This window comes from Chionomys nivalis, chromosome 13 (assembly GCF_950005125.1).
Source record: "Chionomys nivalis chromosome 13, mChiNiv1.1, whole genome shotgun sequence".
In the NCBI taxonomy this organism is placed as follows: domain Eukaryota; kingdom Metazoa; phylum Chordata; class Mammalia; order Rodentia; family Cricetidae; genus Chionomys; species Chionomys nivalis.
The window spans coordinates 76,311,957-76,337,334 of record NC_080098.1 but is presented as its reverse complement, the minus strand read 5'-3'; the positions used below and the strand labels follow the sequence as shown (position 1 = coordinate 76,337,334).

The 25,378-nt window shown below is 36.9% G+C and overlaps 1 protein-coding gene across 1 annotated transcript in view; it reads left to right on the top strand.

Annotated features, from left to right (window-relative positions):
* The window catches only part of Mfsd14b (major facilitator superfamily domain containing 14B), a 42,196-nt gene extending 22,683 nt beyond the window's left edge, over positions 1-19,513 (top strand). The window contains exons 5-12 of the mRNA XM_057787874.1: positions 2,977-3,091; positions 7,065-7,283; positions 8,733-8,846; positions 10,478-10,549; positions 12,400-12,512; positions 14,707-14,804; positions 16,627-16,769; positions 17,782-19,513. Of these exons, the coding sequence (XP_057643857.1) occupies positions 2,977-3,091; positions 7,065-7,283; positions 8,733-8,846; positions 10,478-10,549; positions 12,400-12,512; positions 14,707-14,804; positions 16,627-16,769; positions 17,782-18,030 (1,123 nt within the window). The 3' untranslated portion in view covers positions 18,031-19,513. The remainder of the gene's footprint in view (positions 1-2,976; positions 3,092-7,064; positions 7,284-8,732; positions 8,847-10,477; positions 10,550-12,399; positions 12,513-14,706; positions 14,805-16,626; positions 16,770-17,781) is intronic.
* Positions 19,514-25,378: the final 5,865 nt, after the last annotated feature.

The following is a 25,378-nucleotide window of genomic DNA, read 5'->3' as shown; positions in this document are numbered from 1 at the left end:
ACCTCATAATGATCAAGTATAGAATAAAATAATGAAAAAGTATTTCAAATATTGAATAAAATGACTTTTAGACTGTGCATAAGGAGTATACAGAATATGGATAAATTCTACTTTACACTTGGGTCCTATGCTTAAGATAACTCATCATATATATGCACAATTCAAAAAGGAAAAAATCCAAAACACTTCAATCCCAATCATTTATGAACTCAACCATTACTTTGATCTGCAGAACACTCTTTAACCATTTCAAAGTAAACTCTACTTAGTTGAAGAAATTCAAGGTGTCTCTAAGAGAAGATATTGATGCTGTGATGTCATAGGAAGTCAGTGCTGAAAGTGTACTCACCACTGTGTCTTGGTTGACTTTGCCAGTGTATTATTTTTGTCATTTCATTGCACTGTGGCACTGAATAAAAATTGTGTATATAAGAATAAACAGATTCACATTTTGCATACTCTATAAAGACCCTTAGCTTATTAGAATATATGATATGAATTTGAATTAATTTTTGCTCTTCAGTATGATGAATCCGGGTTTTTTGTTTTGTTTTTGCTGTTTTTATTTTTTTCCTTTTTTTAATTTTAGTTTTTTTAGTTCTAGACCTTGGGATAGTACCTTAGCCAGTATTTCTGGTGTTGAGATGCTCTTGCTTTGTGAAAATACTTTTATTTGATTATCAGGAATTCTTGTTAAGTAAATTTTTTGGATGCCATAATAATTTTATCTTCTACCAAGTAATCATTTTTTTGTAGAATAGAATGCACCATGCCTTTCTTTTTTATAAAAATTCCCTTTGCTAGCGTAATATTTATTTAGATCCATAACATTTGATGGTTCTACTCTTATATATCCTATTCGTTTGTTGTAATACAAAATAGCCTTTTATCATAATTGCTTGATTTTCTAAGTATAGTAATGCCATCTGTAAATAATTTTACCTCATTTCTTCTAGCTATATGCTCTTTACTGCCCTTTGAAACCTTAATAGCTAATGAATGGTATTTAATTAAAGTGATGATTGTGGTGTTTTCTTCTATTTTTTAAGACTGTTATAATTTTTCTTAATTAGTCTTTTCTTTTTTTCCTTTTTTTTCTAAAATCTAATGTGTATGAGTATTTTGCCTTTATATATGTCTATGCACCATGTATGTATGTGGTGCCTACAGAATCAGAAGAGGGTGTTGGATTCCCTGGATTTGGAGTTACACACAATTACGAGCAGCCATATGGGTATTGGGAATTGAGCCTGGGTCCTGGAAAAGCAGCCAGTGCTCTTAACCATTGAGCTATGTCTTTAGCATTTTGTTTCTATTTTATTCAAGGGTTTTCACTTTTTTTTTAAATTTATTTATTAAAGATTTCTGCCTCCTCCCTGCCACCGCCTCCCATTTCCCTCCCCCTCCCCCAATCAAGTCCCCCTCCCTCGTCAGCCCTAAGAGCAATCAGGGTTCCCTGCCCTGTGGGAAGTCCAAGGACCACACACCTCCATCCAGGTCTAGTAAGGTGAGCATCCAAACTGCCTAGGCTCCCACAAAGCCAGTACGTGCAGTAGGATCAAAAACCCATTGCCATTGTTCTTGAGTTCTCAGTAGTCTTCATTGTCCGCTATGTTCAGCGAGTCCGGTTTTATCCCATGCTTTTTCAGACCCAGGCCAGCTGGCCTTGGTGAGTTCCTGATAGAACATCCCCATTGTCTCAGTGTGTGGGTGCACCCCTCGCGGTCCTGAGTTCCTTGCTTGTGCTCAAGGTGAACCCAAAGAAAAACATATTGGCATCCTCCTGAATATTAACCTTCATCAGGCGATGAAATGAGACAGAGACCCACATTGGAGCACCGGACTGAAATCTCAAGGTCCAAATCAAGAGCAGAAGGGTTTTCACTTTTAAAATAAAGACTTATTGATTAGATTCAGAATTTATTTATATAAAAAATTAGATATGAGATGTTATTAGATGGCTTTTAGCATAAATGGAGGGAGGGTTTTTTTGTTTGTTTGTTTTGTTTGTTTTTTTTGCTGCTATTGTTTTGTTTTGTTTTTGTCTTCTTAAAAACTGTTATGGTGCCCATGAGATGACTCAGTGAGTAAAAATACTTGATATGTAAGTGTGAGAACCTGTGTTCAGTCCCTGGTATCCATAGTTGAAGGAGAGAACCAACTCTTGTCTCACCTGCCCAAGACATGATGCCACACGCATGGCTACTCTTTCATGCATCATGTATATAGAGAGAGCTACAATGACAGTAACAACAAAATTTGAATATTTTAAAGAACTATTAATAGACTAATTATGTTACTGACTATTAATTAGTAATTTTTTAATATTAAAATATCTTTATGTTATAAAATAAACTCTACTTTGTATTCTGTAATATTCTGGCTTTTGCTGTTTTAACTTTTTTCAATGTATTCATGCATATTGTAGAAAATTTTGGTTTGAATTATGTTAACATTTTTTGTTATACTGTTTTTGTATAGGTTGTTTTGTTATGTATATCTATGTGAGGGGTTGGACCCCTTACAACTGGAGTTACAGTTGAGAGCTGCCATGTCGGTGCTGGGAATTTTACCTGGGTCATCTGAAAGACTAGCCACTGCTCTGAACTGCTGAGCCATCTCTCCAACCCCATATAAAATTTTAAAAAGGAAATTTGAAACATTATTGTATTGGCTACCTTTAAAAGTACAGCTATACCTAAAACTATAGCTTTCTTTCATTTAGTTCATAATTTTTCTTTCTCGCCCGCCATTTTTTAGGCCAACATGTACTCCTGCTAATATTGACAAAACTCCAGTTAATTTTATATTTATCTTTAAACATATATGCAGATACGGGAGTTTATTTTCATTAGTTTATAATAGTCACATGATATCTTTGCCTTTGATTATAAAACTTGAGTAATTAAAATAATCTTTCAGCTAACAGAAGATGATGTTCTTAATCATATTCTTTTTAAAACTATCTTTTTATAGGTGGTATTTTGGCATGATTTCTGTATCTGGAGTCTTCTCAGTTACTTTCTCTGTAATATTTGCCTATGTAGCTGACTTCACTCAAGAGCACGAAAGAAGTACTGCTTATGGATGGGTAAGATGGTGAACTTTTTGTTTGATTGTTTTGAAACAAAAACTTAAGTAGGCCGAGTTTACTTCAAACTTGGAATTTTCCTTTCATAATCTCTTGAGGGCTAAGGTTATATTTTTATATTGGCTAGTAATTTATTATATTGTGTAGCAATTTACCTGTCATAGGAGTTTTTGTTATTTTGAGGTCTTCGGGCAGATTAGACTCAAACTCAGTGAGTATCTTAGGATCACCTTGAACTTCAGTTCTTCCTCCCTTCATTTCCAGAGTGCTAGGATTACAGGCATACACCATTATGTCCAGCTTGTAGACGTAAAAACTAGAGTAATTAATAGCATTCTGTTAAAAATTGACAAGAAATTGGTGTTTGAGATAACATCAGAAATAGATTTTAGAAAGAGAGAATCTCAACAATGTGTCTCAGGTACTCATTTGAGACATAACCTATAGAAAACAAAAGGCTATTAATGTGGAAGATGGTGTTGAATAAATATCAAAAGTTATGAGGAATTTATTTTTTGATATTTTGACATTAGACAGTCACATTTTCTTAGTCATGATAATGATATTATAGTTATGTATGAGAAGAAAGAACTATTAAAAGATAACAGCAGAAGCATTTTGGGCCAGAAGGGCAGTAGATCACATCTTTGCAAGTTAACTTCCCCCCCACTTAAAAAAAAAAAAGACAGGGTTTGAGAGAGGATTTTGCCATGTAGTCTTGACTGCCAGGCTGGACTCTAACTCAGAGATCCACCTTCTGCAAAGTACTTTTAAATGGTTTAGAGATAAGATAGCATATACTCATATTGATGAGCAATTGTAGACTCATGTTCAGTATCTGGGATATATATGTATGTTGTAGAAAGAAAAGTGATCTGGCTAGATATTGGAGAGTAGTAGGTTAAAGGAGGATAAGAGCCAGAAACCCAGATAATTACTTTCTCTCTTGTACCCTTTTCTTTAAAATACTGCTTCTTAAAATTAAGCGCTCATTCCTGTTAACTGATTAAATGAGTAAATTCACTGATCAGTTTCCAACCTACAGGTAAGTTGCTTCCATTCCACATTTTATTGGCTTTAGGCACCCACAATTAGCGTCTCTTTCCCCTTCTGACTACAATCTGCCCACTCTCTCCCTTCCCACCTCCTGTGAACATTATTCATGCGTCATCCTAAATTGAAAGCACTTGTGCATTACTGTTCAGGATAGAGGAAAAAGTGAATAGGAAGGCTTCGAAGAAGGAAACATTCAAAGTGGGCTGTAAGTGTCATGAAGAGCACCAAAATCCTATACCTCGTAGAAGTGCAGCTTTCTTCTCCACCTTGTCTTATCATGCATGGAAAATGTCTACGGACATTAATTTCCTCACAATGTTATTAGACTATAAAAATGTGAATGGATACATGGAAACATAAAACATGTACATATTTGATGTATATACATCATATAATGTCTGACTGGTTAGACATTTTGTTTCCTTCAGGTTAAACATTTTTCCCTTTTTTGTCTTTTATTTACTGTGTGTGTGTGTGTGAACAACTACCATAACATGCTACTCTTCTTCTATCATGTTCTGGGAATCAAACTCTGGTTACCAGCCCTGTGCAACAGGCATGCTGAGCCATGTTGTCAGCCCCATTTATTTTTTCCTTATGGTGGAATTTTCATAGCTGTTTATTTTTTGCTTTCAGTGGAAACACAATTTATAGTGCTTCTGTGCTGATTACAGAAAGGGTTTGGTAGTCACTAGTAGTCACTGTCACTTAATTACTTAATCTCTAGCTTAGTTTCTCATTGTAGATGACAGTTAGGATTAGTGCTTACTCATGAGGCATGGCAAGTAGCCAGCGAGTGAACATCCTAGCTCATACAGTATCATTCTGAAGTACGATCCCATCAGCTGCTGCAGCTCAGCAGTAGGCTACTGGGTTTGTCTCAGGCCTAGGTCTTTGCCAGTAATTCCCTTACAGCCTATCTAGCTTGCAGAGAATTTTCTGCCGATTATTTCCAGGATGTGTTAATTCTAAAAGGTACTTTGATACCCAGTTTAGATTAAAATGTGCTTTCCTTTCTGGAACTCCTTCAGAAAACCAAGAAGGAGGTTCTTTAAGGGTCATAGCAATCAATAATACTACTGGTAAGTTACTCCTCACTGCATCTGTAAATGCATCTATAAGATGATTTCATGACAACAGAGTCTTAATGAATGTTGTTGTGGGTTTCGATAATTTTAAACAAAATCTGCAAAAGTATTGTCCTTCTTAAGACATAAAGTAGCCTACTTGGCAGTATGCTCAGGTGCTATGAGATGTGACCGCACAAAAACTTAACATTGTGTCCATAACACTTGAGGATGGTACCCTAGTGCTCAAGTAACAACTGAAGAGAGTACAGCACAGTTCCCATAGCTGTTTGCATGTTTTTGCAATTTGTGGCAGTTATGTGGCTGCCTGGACTTTTTCAAATAAAATGGTAAGATCTCTGTCATTTTCACATACTAAATAACTGAGTTTTCCAAACTAAAATTCTCCATATCTTTATTCTTCACTGCAAAAGTCTTTTTTCTATCATTTTTAGCTTTGAAAGCATTTTAATGTAGCATTAGTTTTATATGTATTATGTTTTTATATTCAGTTGTTGGATAATAGGTGATACAAAGATGTCATTGCTTACCAGGAATCATAATCAGATATAGTGATTTCTAGTGCTTCTTTTTAAATAGCATTTTTACTTAATCTTTTAAAATTTCATACATATATATATATATTATATCTTGATCATATTCATCTCACACACCCCTAGAACCCCCATGATATCTTCTAATTTCATTTCACTCTTTATAGTGTTTTTTTTCTTAACTCACTAACTCCTTATGTGATTTTTTTTTCTAATAGCATCTTCTAGTTTTAAAAACTTATCAGCATGTTTTTGGTACTCTAATTTGCTTATAATTTAGAGAATGAATATTTACATTATATTTGTAAATGTAGAACATAGAGCTGCAGTGTAATAAGGCTTACTAGCTACTGCCCTAACCAGAAAGCTTTAACCCCTCCACAAATCTTAATTTTCTTTTGTGTGGGTGTTGGTATGAGTGGTACTAATGATCACACCCAGTGTCCTGAATATGCTAGCTAAATAGTCTATCACTTAGCTATATATCCCCAGCCTTCATTCTTTTATTTTTATTAATGCAGTTATTTTGGTTATAGCTTTTTCTCTTAAAACCAGCTACCTTTCCCCCCCACTGTGTTAATGAAATAGTTATAAAGAAATAAATGGGTATGTGGGGAAATATACTGGTTTTGGATGAATCAGATACAGTACCTGAGAAATTTATAGATTTCATCATCTATAAATCTTCAGAGATTTAGGATTTTTTTTTTGAGACAGTTTTATTATGTAGCTTAGACCTGGCCTTGAACTTAGAAGTCCTGTACCAACCTAAGTACTGTGATAACAGGCATGAACTACCATGCCTCATGCTAAGCAGGTGCATGCCACTGAGATATAACCCCAGTGAACAGTGTAGGAGATGTTTTCCAGTTAAACAGGCAAAACCAGTTAGTGAACTCTTACACTGTTCATTTATATCGTACTTTAATTATAGCTCCCCAGAATATCTCCACTTAGTTAATATCTCCATTTCGTGGGTGAATATATTTTTAAGCAAAATTGTTTTCCTTCTCTTTTATTCTTAAAATTTGTATGCAACACATTTGTCTTGCTGAATCCAAGAGAGGCGTCTTCAGAGATGGCTTAGCAGTTAAGAGCAGTTGTTCTTGTAGAGGACTGCTCATAACTATCCATTCCTCTAGTTCCTTTTCTGACCCCTGTGGGTGCCAGGCATTCACTGAGGGAGGAGGATATCTGTAGCTATATACCTGCAGTAGGTGGGACTCTGAGGGAGAGCATGCTGTCTCCACTGATGTTCATATTTAGGATCCTAATGACTGTATTTTTTTCCCATAGGTCTCAGCTACCTTTGCAGCTAGTCTGGTTAGCAGCCCAGCCATTGGAACATTCCTCTCTGCAAATTATGGAGACAGCCTTGTTGTGCTGGTAGCCACAGTGGTGGCTCTCCTAGACATCTGCTTCATTTTGGTAGCAGTTCCAGAATCTCTACCAGAGAAAATTAGACCTGCTTCCTGGGGAGCTCAGATTTCTTGGAAACAAGCAGACCCTTTTGCGGTAAATAAGACATGAAAATATTTACTTCCTATATATTTCTTTTTACTGAGAAAAATAAGACTATATATACAGTCTCAGATATATATATATATATACCAACAATTGTTGATTCATTTCTTTTACAGTAAAAATTAAAAAAACTTTACTTACAAGTAAAGGGCTGAGAGACTGAGAAATACAGAACTAAGTTGTAAGACAAAATATTGCCCTCAAAGACATGGTTGTTTTTATCACTTAATAAAATAAATGAAGATAGTAGGAGAGGGATGTAGTAGGGAGTATATCACACTAACAAGAAATAGTGCTAGGAAATTTTTGTACCTCTCTCTCTCTCCCTGTCATACCGACTTTTATAGAATAGTTGTAAACCACATTGTCAGACTGTCATCCTCTTATCACAGTTGGCTTTATTTTTTGAGTCAGGGTTTCTCCTGAACCTGGAACTCATCAATCTCGTAAGACTACCTGACCAGAAAGTTCCAAGGATCTTCCTGTCTCTGCCTCCCCAGTGCTAGGATTATAGGCATGCACCACAGTGCCTTGCTTTTTTATGTGCTGCAAATCAAACTTGACTCTTCATGCTTGTACAGCAGGCCTTTATCAACTGAGCCATCTCCCCAGTTCTTTAAAATTATTTTCTAAAATGATCACTCTGAGTACTTCCTGGAGATCTTGCCTGTTCCTCTTACGTGTTAGTTATATTGTCAGATGGTGAGCAAGGAGTTTGGGGAAGGAATCAAGAATGGGCTAGAGAGCCTGCAAGCTACTTATCTATATATGTATGTGAGTGTGTAAGTATGTATGTATATGTATTTATCCCTGGTAGTGATCAAGTTACATGTAGAAACTTCTCTGTAAAACAGAACTACTGTGGCTTATTTTTCAGGGCAGCTATAAGGTCTCCAATTAACATGTGTAAGTTAACTGATCTAATGTCTTGTGTAGCAAGGTTTTAGTAGACATTAGTTGTTTTGGTATTGATTATTCAAAGTTTATAGATGATGACCTAAAAGTTGTGTGACACTTGTCACTCCTGTTCAAATAAGTTTTAGGATATACCAATTGTCTTCCTGGTTTCAGGCAACTTGACTATCAATAACTTGAAGAATAGAGTGATTTTATGTATAGTGAAAACTATGGACGAGGTGAAAAAGAAGGATCAGAATATCAAGTTTATCCTCAGCTGCGTACACGTTTGAGCCCAGCCTTGGCTACATGAGACTTTGTGTCAGAAAAAGAAAGAAAACCTTGTAATTAAAATCATATAAAAGAAGTTACTTTACAAATCCAGAGAGATAATTGATTTTTCTTAAGAAGGTTTGGTAAAAACATTTTTTCAGGGCCTGTTTATAGGTTATTCAAGATATCTTGACAGAGATATATAAAAATAGTGAAGCCAGTGTCACAAGAACACTGACATTTGTGTTTTTGCTCTCTACTTATTCCCAGTCCTTAAAGAAAGTTGGAAAAGATTCTACAGTCTTACTCATCTGCATCACAGTGTTTCTCTCATACCTTCCTGAAGCTGGACAATATTCCAGCTTTTTTCTCTATCTCAGGCAGGTGAGTAGTCCCTAGTAGCCCTCTAACATGTAGATATCAAAGACTGAGAGTTGTCTAAGATAGGTTGGAGAAACCATTGTAGAAAAGGAAATGTGAATTTATTTCTAGAGACGTCACAAAGCAGGGGCGTATAATGGCCTCATGAGTAACTGGAGCGACAGGTGTGGGTCGCTACTTTCTTGCTGTGAGGCAAGGGTGTTGCTTGTATCTAGGATTTAAGAACACAGTAAGACATCTACTTTGGAAAAATTCCTTTAAAATAGAGAATTATCAGAAACAAAACTCTGAGCCTTTTGATTCTGTAAACCTGGTTAATTGGCCTAGAATTTGCTGAGCAGACCAGGCTAACTTACAGAAACCTTTGTCTCCTGAGTGCTGGGATTAAAGTCATCCACCACCAAATCTGAGACCCTTGTCTAAAATAGCATTTAGAGTGAACAATGTGGGATTTCTCTCTGTATGCTGAGAATATGTTTTATTATCATTGGTTAATAAAACAGTGTTGTAATTAATGTAGTTTTGTGTGATTATTTGGGTCTGGGCAGCTGGGAAACTAAAGTGCAGTCTGCATTTACATTGAACCAAATTAAGAGAAGATACAGAGCTGTCATATCTCTTACCCACAGGTGCACGCTGGTACCAAAGGGATTCATTTGGTACGGTTTATGAACCTGTATATTTTTATAAAGGAGCACCACTCAATCTGTACTTTGTGATAAGTTCACTCTTGGCATTGCTTACATGTTTTAGCAGTTATGCATAAAGCTGATAATAGGCTGCCTTCACCTCCTTTAGTGCTGAAATTATAGGCATGAGCTATACCACCAGGTCCAGATTTTGTAATTGAATATGATTAGGTTGTAACAGAAGACCCAGAGGTTCTAGCACTAGTAATTGTGATTGGGTGGGAGATGCTCATTTATGAAGTAAGAAGACTATATAAAGTTATTTTTAGTATTTTCCTGTACTTTATAGAATTTCAGTAGAAGACAAAGTAATGTATCCTTTTAAAAATTATTAATCCTTTTATAGTTACTGTTGCAGTTGGAGGTTTAGAGGTCATTGCCAGTCAGACTTGGCTGTTTACTTAATAGAAGTATATAGGAGCTTTCACAGCACACCTACCGCTGGACCATACCTCGAAGTCTAATATAATTCATCTTCAGTGGGGTCTGACATCCTCTTGTTCTCTTTTTTCCCCTTCTTTCCTTTTCTCTGTTGCTCACATAATTTTAAAATATAACCGGACTCAAGAGCCACTGACTTCACTGATGGTCCAGTTCTACCTTGGCAACAGTAAAAGTCAAGTTGCTTTCTTTTACACTCTCTTTATTGTGCTCTCATTGTCTCCACACTGGGGCAGACTAATTAAGAGAGGGAATACTAAACAGTAGGCATAATAAAATTTTCAAAAAATTCACAATTTGTGCTTACTTATAATTATTTTATGTCACATTTAACTATAAATTTTGGGTTAATTTTTTCAGCTTCTGCCTACTGCTTTTGTGAACTTCCCTCAGCTATTTTCTCCTGTCAGTTTTAATAGGGAAAAAACAATTTCTTATTAATTATATCTCTAATAGCTCTTATTACAAAAGTGATTTTTTATTTGTTTTTTCTCATTTCTACAGGTCATAGGTTTTGGATCTGTGAAAATTGTGGCATTCATAGCTATGGTAGGAATTTTGTCAATTGTGGCTCAGGTGAGTGTTTTTTACAACATGTGGATTAAAAAGGCAAAGCTTCCCCCCCCCAATCCTGATAACCTCAGTTCTATAAGAAGCCAAGGATACAAGTTTCAAAGAGTTCTTCCACACTGTTGCCTCAGCTGCTTAACTCCTACTGTAACATACCTTAATCATGTAGAGAACCACTGAATTCAGGAAGCTGGTAGGTACACAACTCACTTAACTGGTTGTACATACAATACTGAAGTCCTTAGGATTCAGTAGAACTTCATACAGATTTCATTAGATTGTTATTTGTAATTTGTGCTGGATCCATTCTTCTTACTCACTGCCAAAACAACTGGGTTAACAGGATGACGAAATGACTTGGTCAGAGAAGCTTATTGCCAAGCAATGCCCTGAGTTCAGTCTTTGGAACCGCCATGGTAGAAGGAGAAAACTGACTCCTGCAAGTTGTCCTCCGACCTCCACATACATGCTGGGACATGTGTATACACATGTAATAAATAGGTATAAAAACTATTTTAAAGGAAAATAAAGTAACCAGATACAGCAAAATTAACCAATGGAATGTGAAAATTAATTAGAAATAAGTGTCTTCTAGATGCTGCTGTCTCCAGGATTAAACAAACAAGGATCAGCATATTAGAATATATATAGTGAGTAAATAGCAGTGCATTCTTTCCAACCTATTATAATTTCAATCTAGAAAGGCAAGAATATTGTCCTCCTATGCTTCAGGGACAGTTACTATAGCTTATGTGGATTGCCCAGAGACTGTTCCCTCGAAATGGCTATCTCGGCCTGGCTACTTGTTCTTCTGTGATTAACTCTCTGCAGAGGAAATGAGAAGTCTGGGAAACTAACTAGTCCTACCAAATGAGAGAATGAATACATAGAAGCAAACTATTTCTTTGCTGTTTTTGTTTTAAATGTTGGAACATGTTAGCAAATTATGTTAAACTTCTAAGTTGATTATGATTTTCTTTTGTTTTTTATATTAACCTTAATTGTTTGCCCATAGGTGTCTTTATCTTCCTTTTCGTACTGTCCCTACAAGTTATATTTAACATAATATATATTTATTAAAAATGAAGCTCTTATTCTTGATTTTGTGAAATTGTTAACTACGAGAGAATAGTAAACCTTGATGAACATTTACAGGTGTGGAATTCTGCTGAACATTAAGTGCTTGTTGACATTTCTCCAAAGAAGGCTAAGGTGTGATCCTCTCAGTCATGATAACTGCAGTGCAGCTGTATTAACCTTTTGGGAGGGACTAGAGGAACACCAGTTAGACAGGCTTTTCTGGAAGGAAGTCAAAGGCCCTAAGCCCCAGATCAGCACTAGAGTCCTTGAACTCCACCCCTGAAGAATTATCACAACTGCCTGCCGCTCACCGCCCTCCCCCGTGGCTGGCATCCAGTTCGCGAGCTTCGGGCAAGGGGCTGGAGGTTAAAATATACAGACACACACAGACAGAGAGACAGCAACATGGGTCATCCTTGAATTCCCCAAGAATGCCCCCTTTATTGTGTTCAGGGGCAGATTATATAGAGAGAGCCATGCCCCAGCCAAACCCACCAGAAACCACTCTCCTGCCATCAGGAACTCCTGAAGGTCTCGTGCTCAGAGCAGCTGTAGGCACTCAGATCAGGGGATTACAAGAAATTCAGGATCTGGGGTCTCACTGCTCCCAACAACTGCCTGCTCTTGGGGTTTATAACCAGACATATGTACCCTTAAAAGACTTTGGCCATCAGTGAGTGGAATTCACCAAAAGAACTTATGCTCTGAATTTGAGTTTGTGATCAAATTCATGTGTGCTCATATGGCTTCTGAGAGTTATCCTCTTTGCCTTACAGACAGTCTTCCTTAGCAAATTGATGAGATCACTAGGGAATAAGAATACTGTCCTCCTTGGCTTGGGTTTCCAGATGCTCCAACTTGCCTGGTATGGTTTTGGATCTCAGGCCTGGTAAGCTTCCCTTAATTCACATATTATCAAAACAAACAAGCAAAAAGCAGTGAATATTAACAGATATAATGAGTCTTAAAGGAGCTAAGGCTATTTGACTATTTTTTTTTTTTTTAAAAAAAAGGGGGGGTTGTCTCACTAGTTTGTTGTATTTAGCATTTCATGCTTGGGCAGGAGTGGAGCTAGAAGATTTGAAATGTCTTATAAAGATTTCACTAATTCTGGAGTCATTGCTTAATTATATGTGTGTTGTCATCTACCAGCCCTCCAATACAGTTCTCGTTCACTCGTGATCTCTCCACTCACACACTCTCGCTCCTTTCCCTTTTTTTGAGGGTGGGTAGATTTGTGTATTTTTTGAAACAATCAAATATTGTAGCCCAGACTGACCTTAGACTTGCTGCAGTTCTCCTGCCAAGGCCACCTGAATGCTGGTATTACAGGTTTGAGCCACCATGGCTGACTTTGTGTATACATTCTCTTTTACTTGTTGGATAATATCATACATGTTTTGATCACTTTCCCCTAACCTAATGTGATCTTTTGTTTTTAAACCCACTGTGTCCACTTGGTACTATTTGTATATGTAGAGATAATAGACACGTGAGTAGTTTCTTAGGGTCTGCATTCCTGAAGAAAACTGAAAACACCCCCTCCCATTTCCCCAGAAGCCACCAGTTGTCTACAGCTCCTCAGCCTGGGGTGGGACTTCATAAATGCTCCTCCACTCATACCGGTATTCTGGCTGACTGGATCTTGTGCAGTTGCTGCGAGTTCATGTGTGCAACTGTGCTGTCAAATCTAGCAAATACTGTTTCTCTGAATATGTCCACTACTTCTGGCTGTTAAAATCTTCCAACTTAACTCTTTTTGAATGGTCCCTGAGCCTTGTGGGAAGGAGTTATGATATAGATGTTCCATTTAGAACTGAACTCTGTGGTCTCTTAGTCCCTGTACTTCTGCTTCTTAAGTATATTAACCCACTTTCAGGATATGACATATAGTCAAAACAAAAAGACACTGAATAACAACAGATTACAGCATGCTTTGCTGGTACACTTAGGCAGTAATTTAACTATCATAAAATAAATCATTTGATGAACAATAATATGTTCTTCAAAGTCATGTGAGTATCCTGTATCAATTTTCTTTAAGTATTCATATTTTAGCTTCCTATAAATGGGAAGAAAGGTCAAATTAAGACCTATTGATAAAAAAAAAAGAACAGGAAGTCTTGAGTTCCATTCTCCTGTATGACAAGTGTCCTTGTGTACCTTATTGCCAGATACTGCAGAGTCTCAGTTTCCATTGTAGGCATGAATTAGTCCTCATTTACTCATTTGCATTCATAAATGGAGCTATTAGAAATGCTTTGTTGATTAGAGATTAGTTGGGAAGCAGATATGAAATTCTGAATTTCATTTCATATGAACCATTTGTTCTATGTTACATTTTGCCTAAGATTAAGTTGATGATTCAGTGTTTTTGGTTGGGGGGTTTGTGAACTCTGGTTCAGTATCTGGCTAGTCTAGTCAAACCACTTTATAAAGTGTTAAAAAGACTTTATGATAATAAGATTTTTAAATGTCAATAAAGACCACCCCAAAGGAAGTACATTATCATGACTTTTTTTTCCACTGAGAAAAGGACAAAGGTTTGAAGCAGTCTTTGTTTATTCATTTAACAACAAACAGTGCCATCAAGCCTGACAGACCACACAGCCCAAGGACATTGTGAAAGATGAATTTTCGAGAAATGTAAAAAGTTAGTGACAGGTGCAGATGGAGATGTGGTGTTTATTTAAAACAATAAAAGAATAGACAACTTTTTAAGAACTTGTGCCTACACTTGGAAATGACAGTGGGGCAACCTGGAAGAAGAGACTTTTGAAAGAGAAAATAAAATATTCTTTGATCTGCATCCCAGTCTGTGGTCAGTGTTAGTATGGATTCTTTTCACAGAGAGACTTACTTTGTAGCCCAGACTGGCCTTGAATTCATGCTGCTTCTGCCTGAGCCTTTTGGATGCTGAGATTACTAAAATTACTTAGAAAACTATACCTTGCCCAGGAAATCCATTTTTAAAGAGTGAAAAATAAATAAAATGGAACATGAGGTAATACAAAACATTTGCACTGTTACCACTGATTAAAAGTATCTTAAAACCTTCTTACAGCCTTCATTAATCTTTTCAGGATGATGTGGGCAGCAGGAACTGTGGCTGCCATGTCCAGCATTACATTCCCAGCAGTCAGTGCCCTCATCTCTAGGAATGCAGAGTCAGATCAACAAGGTGAGATTTGTACCCTTGTTCCTTCAGCTGGAACTTCTCTTTCCTGAAGTATGAAATCCTGCATCCTCCATAACAATAACAATTGACAGCAGTGGGCCCCTGTCATAGGAGCATATCTGCTTATTTTGTCAAATACAGAAATTCTGTTTTCCTCCTTGCTCACGCTCAGACTTTAACAATCCAGACTCAACCATTCAGGTTATTAGTAATAGTTAGAAATAGAAAACATCCATTTCTAGTTTCATTTCTGATTACATTGTCATCAGAATTAAGCAGTTTATAATCTTATTTCAATAGATTTCTATTAAATAATAATAGCAAATTAACAATGTATTATCCCCTTAGTCACTAAAAGTTAACTTGAAATAATTCAGTCTCAGGAGCTTAATTTAAGAAAGGAATCTTTGAAAAGATGAAGAAAACTCTGGTTAGTAATTGGAGATAGGGAGAGATGACGTGACTTAGAATTGCTGTGTAGAAAACAGACTTTATTCTTTCTTCCTCTGTGTGTTTCCTTTTTAGCCAGTTCTGATGCCAAAATTAACCCTTTTTTCCTCCATCTTCTAATGGCCCACCCTACCATAGTCAGGAAGTAGGAGATTTTTATCTCATTTATTGTTTTTTATTTTCATTTAATTGTAAATATTCATTGTAATATTTATTTGTGTTACAGGAAAATGGAAAATTTGTGTGTGTGTGTATGTGTATAAAACAACACAAATGTACATAGTGATTTGGTATGATCTGATGCCAGTATAAACCCAATACCTTGAATATACTAGGCTACACCTCTATCCCTAAAGGGAAATGTTTTTAAATTTGTAAGAGGACTTTTAAAGTTTTCAACAAAAATTAAATTTTAAAAGATAGTTTATTTATTATTACACCTGTTTTCCCACATAATGAGTTTGCTGTATGAGTAAGTTGTATCCATCCTTAGATTTATGGACTTAAGTGACATCCTTTGTGTTATCACCATTAACTGCAGTAACTTAGCTGGGTATGAATACTATTATACTTGCCTATTTTTGATTTACAAAAATATGCATTTCATGTGATTCAAACCCATGTTTTGCTTACCATATTAGAAAGTTGCGATATCTAGAAATTGATGCTTCCAGAATTTTTGAGTGGACGTCTACATGAGATGGAGGGTTGCGGATGACAACCCAGGGCCAGGCGGAGCCTCTTTGTATTCACATGTGGCCTAGGAGGTCTGAATGGAGAACATACTTTTATTGTACATGAACAATTAAATGAGTTAAGAAGGAAGTCTTTTTTTTTTTTTTTTTTTTTTTTTTTTGGTTTTTCGAGACAGGGTTTCTCTGTGGTTTTGGAGCCTGTCCTGGAACTAGCTCTTGTAGACCAGGCTGGTCTCAAACTCACAGAGATCCGCCTGCCTCTGCCTTCCGAGTGCTGGGATTAAAGGTGTGTGCCACCACCGCCCAGTAGAAGGAAGTCTTAACCCGTAGAAAAATTGAAATTACATAAGGAAATAATTATTTAATATTTTCTTATTTCTCATTAAATGGTAGATCTAGTTCAAAAGGTTTTCAGAAACTGAATTCAATTTTTTCCTTGTATACCTTCACACAGAGAGTACTGACTACTAAATAGACATAATGCAACCCAAGAAAACATTTGTATAATGAATGACAATATCATGATGAACTCTAATGACTGTAATAGATGCTATAGATAATTAGCCTAAACTATGATGGCTCATTCCAGCCAAGTCTGTCTTAATGATGGAGTGTCCTAGATAAGCTCTATATGTGAGGCACTTTTCTGAGAGACTGACTCCCTTCTCATTGTGATCTAGGGGTTGCCCAGGGGATTATAACAGGAATACGAGGACTTTGTAATGGCCTAGGGCCAGCACTGTATGGCTTCATATTCTACCTGTTCCATGTTGAACTAAACGAATTGGGCCCAGACTTGAATTCTGATGATGATCCCTTACAGGTAACTTGGTGATCTGTGTTATACTGGTTATCTTTGATTATAGCATAATCTTGTGGCTTTAGATTCCTATTTATTCATCATCATTGCATTTGACAGCAGCAGCTCATTGCTTGGGATCAGAAAGGGCTCATAACAGATTTAATGTCTTATATGAAAAAGTGTCTGTACCTTATTTACATCCTCTTTTCACCTAGTCACTGTGAATAGTATGCTATTATCTGGCTAAATTTAACCTAAATAAAATATAAAATTACCTAAAAATTTAGTTTAAGGGACTTGGTATATAGCTTAGTTGGTAGGTGCTTGCCTAAAATGTACAAAACTTAAAAGAAGTGTGATAGTACATGATTGTAACTCTAGCAATCAGAAGGTAAAGGCAGAAGATCTTAAGTTCAGGGTCATTCTTAGCTACATAAGTATGAGGCCAGCCTGGGATACAACAGACTCTGTCTTTACAAAAAAAAAAAAAAAAAAAAAAAAAACTTACTAAAAATTAAGCTACTGAGCTTCTGTTTTTTTAAAGATAAACATTTATACAGAGTTCTGTACAAATCTGAAATTATTAATATTCATATGTAGAAATGTATGATCTGAGGTAACGAGATTACAGAAAGAAAATTACTGCTTTTGTAAGTATATAGGGTAGGATCTATTAATTAGAAATAATATAAAAAACAGTGATTTGTTGCCCTGAGTTATTTTCCAAACATTAATCTCTATTAGAATTTGCCTTGATTAATGAAATACAGGCCTATTAAAACAATTAACTAGACTTTTCAAAAAATCATTTAAAATTAGCTTGTAATTTTAAAAAATATCCTAACCATGCTGGGTCTGTTAATACATGTCTATGATCCTAACATTTGAGAGATATTAGCAGAAGGGTTGTGATGTCAAGACTACTCTAGACTAAATAGCACAAGTCTCTGTCTTAAAAAAAAAATAAACAAATAGAAAAATAAATAAATACTTAACTAACTTCTGTCTTCATTTGTTTTTTTATATCCATCAGGGAGCTTTCATCCCAGGCCCACCATTTTTATTTGGAGCATGTATAGTTCTTATGTCTTTTCTGGTTGCCTTATTCATCCCTGAATACCGTAAAACCGGTGGAGTTCAAAAACATAGCAACAACATCAGTAGCAGCCCAAGCACTCCCCCTGAACAGGGCTGTGATGAGGACATTGAGCCATTACTGCAAGACAGCAGCATCTGGGAGCTCTCCTTTGAAGAGCCTGGAAATCAGTGCACTGAACTATAACCCAGGAGTACCCAGCAGTAAGGGAGGTTCTGCAGACACCGTCTGAGAGCCATGGAGGAAGCTGTACCACCTGGAGACTTCATGGTGCTGGAGGGGAAATGCTAACAGCATCCTTTGGGCCAAGTTTAATAAGTTACTCTTTCATGCCTTTACCCTTCACTCTTCTGCCTCTTTCTGTTCCTTGACTCCCATTCTTTTTCTTCCTGTTCATATATTCTAAGAAAGATTGAAAATGTTTCACAGAAAATATGAAACTCTCAAGGTTATATGGAATCAAGACTAAATCTTTAATAGGAAAATCGTGTCTGGTAGGAAAGCTTACCTTTTCTTCAGTAACTAGAATGAGAGTGACAGAAATTTTGTTCCCTTTTTGGTAGAAGGTATGAGACAAGAGTGTTAACTGCCTTCTTTCATTCTTTCTGTGAATTATTCCTCTTAGTCTATAGGTGTTGATGAGTGGCCATTCTAAAGAGTTACTTGGTATCAGGGATCTACTGACTTTGTCCAAAGGTTAAGTGAAAACCTAGTTTTGCTTTCCTTTTAATTTTTTTATTTCTTAAGCTTCTTGAAAACAAACCTTAATAGTGTGTGGGCCAATGATTACCTTTATTAGATAAAGAAAGTCTTTCTTAGAAAATTCAAATAATGTTGAACAAGCAGAAAAGATTCTTGGTATACAAAGTAATTTTACAGAAGAGGAAGAAAAAAAATCAAGCCTGTAGCCCAGCTACTTACAGATTTTAACAGGAGGATTGAAATTTGAGGCTAGCCTTGGCAGCATACTAAGATCCTATCTCAAAGCTAAACAACCAACCATGAAGCATTCTAGTTTCTGTTGTTTTAACAATTTGAACATTCCTACAAGGTGATGAGAGTAACAGCAGAGAATGCTCCTTCCTGTATCTCCTATGTCCTACTTCCGTTTCCTCATCATACTCCTGCCTTAACTGTTAATGTAGAATGTGTGTGTTTTCAACCAATCTGTATCTTAGTCTGTTTTTCTGAATTTAGAATCTCATGGGAATGCACACATCAAATTCCTTTAAAAATTATGAAGGTTAGTGAAGCTCAGTTTCATGATAATTATCTTGCTAATTTTTGAGATGTTTTATGGACAAAGAAAACTTTACAGATTTTATATTTTGCTGCACAGTAAATGGACCATTAACTAGGGTCTATCTTTAACAAAGCACTCCTTTGAAAGTTTTATAGGTATGAAAACATGTAGATATTGTAAGGATTTTAATTTTTTGATGGGGTGCTGTGTAAATCTTGTATTTATAAATAATGAAGGTATTGACAGAAAAAAAATATATACAACTTTTATAAAGGATTGTGTACTGACTGAATACATTTAAAGGAAAATATATTTTGAAGCCTGTTCTGCCATGAACAGATATAACATATCTTTTTACTATGCTGTTGGTTTTTAGGCTAAGCTTCCTAATGCATAATAAATTTTCAATGGATACTTAAATGTCTTAAATAACAAGTTTTGTCATTGCTCTTTTGGGTTCTTTTTTAGGTAGCTGTCAATATAACTGAGTTAGTAATCCTTCAGCTAATTAAAACTTTTTTTTTTTTTTTTTTGGTTTTTCAAGACAGGGTTTCTCTGTGGCTTTGGAGCCTGTCCTGGAACTAGCTCTGTAGACCAGGCTGGTCCCGAACTCACAGAGATCCACCTGCCTCTGCCTCCCGAGTGCTGGGATTAAAGGCGTGCGCTAAAAAGTTTTTTAAAAAATGGTTTTAACAGTTCCTTGTGAACCTCCCATCACATCAAATGTTAAGTCATACATGAACAATGCTGCTATGGGCATAGAAATATCTCTCCTGTTCCTAATAGGTAAAAGGTACATAAAACAAGAATAGAGGCTGAAAAGAATGCTTTCTGGTCTTGCTGAGGAAAGAGTTTGTTTCCTAGCCTCCAGCACTCACATTGGGAGGTTCACAACCATTGCAACTCCAGCTCCAGGGAATCTGATGGTCTTCTAGTCTTTGTGGGCTCTGCATTCATTTCCACAAATCCACACTTGGACACTCCCTACTGTTGTGTAATATACATTTTTCATTGCCTGCTAGACACCCTCCTGTCACTACCATATATAAACTTCTTAGATAGCAAGACCTTCTGCAGACTTATACCCAAGGCCACTGTACCAAGTACACTGCTAGGTGTCAGGTCCTGCTGTCTTAGTCAGGGTTTCTATTGCTGCAATGACCAAAAAACAAGTTGGGGAGGTAAGGGTTTATTTGGCTTTTACTTCCACATCACTGTTCATTGAAAGAAGTCAGCACAGGACACAGGGCAGGAACCTAGATGTAGAATCTGATGTAGAGGCCACGGAGGGATGCTGCTTACTGCCTTGACCCTCATGTCTTCTTACAGAACCCAGGACCTCCAAGCCAGGAGTGGCAACTACCCACAATGGACCAGGCCCTCCCCATCAGTCACTAGTTAAGACAGTTCACTACAGGCTTGCCCAGAGCCCCATCTTATAGAGGCATTTTCCCAGTTGAGGTTACCTCCTCTCAAATGACTTGAGCCTGTATGGAAGTGACATAAAACCACCAAGCACAATTGACCTCTTATCAGCTTGACACACAAACACATTACCATAACCGTTAAGCCACAACTTTTACTTTCACATTCATCTCCAAGATCTCACATTAAAATTTTAAGTAACTTTAAAAATCTAAGTCTTTACAAATTCCAACACATTAATAGTTCAGTATCTTTAAAATAGCCAATCTTTTTAAAACCCAGAGTCTTATAAAATTCAGAGTCTTTCAACTGGAGGCTCCTGTAAAATAACAATTACTTTCTTCAAGAGGAAAGAACCAGGGCACAGTCACTATGAAAGCCAAACTCCAAAAGTGTAAATAGTACAATGTTCCATGTCTGGGGTTCATGCACGATCTGGGACCTCCAAGTGTCTTGAGTAATTTCTGCACTTCCACCCTCTGCAGCACACACAGCTTGTCTTCTAAGCTGCAGCTGTCCTTGGTGGTCATCCATCTCCAAAATAATGAACGGTGTCTTCTGCTGCAATTGGGCAGCAGCAGTCCATCAGGGTCTGTGAGTTGGCAGTATATTTGGGGTATGAGCTAGGGGGCAACAGAGCCGATAACCTAGAAACTTTTATGTACCAGAGATGGTATCCAGCGGAGGTTAATATCTCAAGTATATATGGAGTGGAAGGTATCCTACAAAAGCTGATAACTAGAATTCTGTATGTTTTAGACACGCCTTCTACCATTGCTGCATCATATACACTGGTGATTTTCATTCTATGTGGCTACTCCTCTTCTGGGACCCCATATAACCATTTAAGTATTAAGTCTTACTGGGTAACTCATCACTGTAGCTGTACCATATACACTCTGGATGTCAGACCCTATTTGGACAATCTTACACCCCCACCTCTGCCTGCTAAAATACATTGGTAGTTTATCAGGCCCTTGCTGGACACTGTTCTTTGCCAAAACCTCACATATACTAGATTCAGAACCTTCCTACCTACCTACCTTCCTACCTACCATGTCATCACGTATGTGGCAAGGCAAGATACTCTTGGACATTATTCTACCATTGCAGCTCAAATATATTGCTAGGAATCAGGCTCTGCTGGATACCCAGAAACCCTCTGAAGCCCCACATACAGTGCTATTTCAAGTTCAAAAGGACTCCCCCTCCCCCAACACCTTCTTACATAAAGTGCTAAATATCAGGCTTTTCTAGACAACCTCACCTCATTCTTAAACATCATCAGAGCTTGTGGGACATTCTCTCCAACTCACCACCTACACTGCTAGATGACACTCCCCCCACACACACACCAAAATCCTCACCAAAATGTGCTAAGGATTTTTAATGAACCTCTTAATATAGTTACTGATTCACAATATGCAGAAGTTGTTTTGCATATTGAAACTGCTGAATTTATACCAGATGATACAGAATTGACTTCGTTATTCATACAGGTGCAAGTATAATCAAGAATAGGCTTTGTCCCATATACATAACATACATCTGATCCCATACGGATCTGCCAGATCCTCTAGCACAAGGTAATGCAGAAATTGATTGATTACTGATTGGAAATGTGTTAAAGGCTTTAGAGTTCCATAAGAAACATCATGTCAATGTTGTAATATGGAGCGGCAGGGCTGCGTCTCTGGCACCTGGCCGCCCGCATGGCTAGCTTATGCCCCGAAATAATTACACGGAAACTGTATTCTTTTAATCACTGCCTGGCCCATTAGTTCCAGCCTCTTATTGGCTAGCTCTTACATATTGATCTAACCCATTTCTAATATTCTGTGTAGCACAACGAGTTGGCTTACCAGGGAAGATCTTAACCTGCGTCTGTCTGGAGTGGGAGAATCATGGCGACTCCCTACTCGGCTTCTTTCTCCCAGCATCCTGCCTGTTTACTCCACCCACCTAAGGGCTGGCCTATAAATGGGCCTAGGCAGTTTCTTTATTATTTAACCAATGACCTTCCTCCATCATGTCAATACCAAAGGTTTAAAGAAAGAATTTTCTATTACATGGCAACAAGCTATGGAGATTATAAAGAGGTGTCCTACTTGCTCTTTTGTTTGTTTGTTTGTTTGTTTGTTTGTTTTTTTTTGTTTTTTTTTTTTGTTTTTTCGAGACAGGGTTTCTCTGTGGTTTTGGAGCCTGTCCTGGCACTAGCTCTTGTAGACCAGGCTGGTCTCAAACTCACAGAGATCCGCCTGCCTCTGCCTCCCAAGTGCTGGGATTAAAGGCGTGCGCCACCACCGCCCGGCTTACTTGCTCTTTCTCTAACCAAACACTACTACCTGCAGGAACTAACCCAAAGGGTACTCAAAGGAATAAAATCTGGCAGATGAATGTGTTCCATGTTGCAGAATTTGGAAAATTAAAATATATACACCATACCATTGACACTCAGGTTTTCAGTGGGCAACTGCTTTAAGCTTAGAAAAAGTTGATTCAGTAATCACACATGTATTAGAAATTATGGTCATCATGAGTATACCTGCACAAATAAAGACAGATAATGGTCCAGCATAAGTCTAAGAAAATGAAACTGGTTTTTTTGCTTATTAAAATATAAAGCATATTACAGGTATACCACACAATCCTACAGGTCAGGCAGTTGTAGAAAGATCAAATCAAACTATTAAGGATATGTTAAACAGAAAGGGATGGAAAATACCGCCAGGAATAGATTACATAATGCTTTATTAACCTTGAATTTTCTTTTTTTTTTTTTGGTTTCTTTTTAATTTATTTATTAAGTATACAATATTCTGTCTGCATATATGCCTGCAGGCCAGAAAAGGGCACCAGATCTCATTACAGATGGTTGTGAGCCACCATGTGGTTGCTGGGAATTGAACTCAGGACCTTTGGAAGAGCAGGCAATGCTCTTAACCGCTGAGCCATCTCGCCAGCCCCCAAACCTTGAATTTTCTTAACTCTAATGAGAAAGGGACAATCGCAGCAGAGAGACATTGGATAATAGAAAAGTCTTCTGAATTAAATCAGCTGGTGTGTTTCAAGGATGTGTTGACCTCACAATGAAGCCAGGAGATGTGCTACGTTTTTGCTCCTGTTTCCACAGGAGAAGAAAATCTATGGATACCATCAAAATTAATAAAGATTCCCTTTGAAAAAGAGAAATCTCTTGAAAAAGGGAAATGACAGCTCATCCACAATGGTGACAACCATACAGGTGGTAAGGAAACCATATAGGGTTAGGGCAGGGTTCTGCTCTTGTTTTTACAGGAAAATATACATCTTCAAAAATTCGAGAGATCCTGGAGGTTTGGATGTTGACAGAAGGAAAAATAACTATCCAATAGGGATCATCAAGAAAAAGGAACGTGACTTGTAAGGACAGGTGATCAAAACACACACACATATATATACATACATATATGTATATATATATATATATACATATTTGTGTGTATGTGTGAATATATAGAGCTGGCTTTGGAGTTGGACAACAGCTCTGTCCTCTAAATCCAAACATGTTGTTAAAATAAAAATTCAGAGTTTCTGTCTCATGTCAAGAGCTGTCTGGTATGGGACAAAAAGAAGAAATAATTTAGAAAAAATTTTAGTTTTCTTTATGTCTATTTTTGTTTCTTTCATATCTTTCATTGAATATATATGTCTGTATAAATAATGATTAAGTTTTCAACAATGAATAATGAATTTTCCTCCAGTAATCTTTGAAATTTCCAAGAAGATGATGGGACCCCACAACAACAACTCCACCTGGTTGATATGGCATCATGTTGCTGATAGCGCTACTATAAGACCTGTTTTGGGTGCCAGCTGCTTAAGATGGTTCCAACTTGGTTAGTTGAAATGGTGTACTTTTTTTTTTACAAGGTTCTGACCAGAATTCCAAATAGGCACCTCAGAAAAACCCTACCAAATACTCAGAGACTATTTGCAATTATACCAGACAGTAATCTTGGAACTTAACCATCATTTTACTTTCACAGGATCCCATAGAAAGAACATCACCCTCATGACAGCTGGAAATAATTCTAGAAGATGACATCCCTTTCCCAACAAAGTTTGTCCTCAGGGTTAGGAACACCATTTAGGGGTTTATTATAATTGGTACATGGTTGGGGGTTAGGGGAAAAATTATGTAGGATCAGGGATCTCTTTGAAAAAAAAAGAGAAAATTGGGTGGGATAATAGATTAGTGTGAGCTTTCTCACACTAATAATAATAGTGAGTAATGAAGTGAATACTTGTAAGTTATTATTTATAGGCAATTTACATTGGTATAGATTCTTGTATATTGATACAAATTTAAATTATATTGAATATGTTTCTATTTTCATCTACAATATTTGTATATCCAGGCAAAGTTATTTTATCATATTGTATTCATGCATGTTTCTACCTCTGCTTAAGACATTTTGTATATTGATATAATTTTAGGATATATTTATCATATTGAAATATATATTTCTACCTCTGATCAAGATACTTCTACATTGTTTACATTCTGACATCATTGTCCTCATTTGTTGCTCAGTTGTTTAAAGATTGTTTAATATTCTAATATGAAGTCTTAGTCTTTAAGTTATATAGGTATTAAGATTTATAGATTATTCAGTCCCAGTCCAGCTGGCCTTGGAGAGCTCCCAATAGATCAGTTCCACTGTCACAGTGGGTGGGTGCACCCCTCCTGGGACTGAATAAGCATGGGTTGAAACTGGACTCTCTGAACAAGGCGGACAGTGAAGGCTGATGAGAAGCCAAGGACAATGGCACTAGGTTTCGATCCTAATACATGAACTGGCTTTGTGGGAGCGTAGCCTGTTT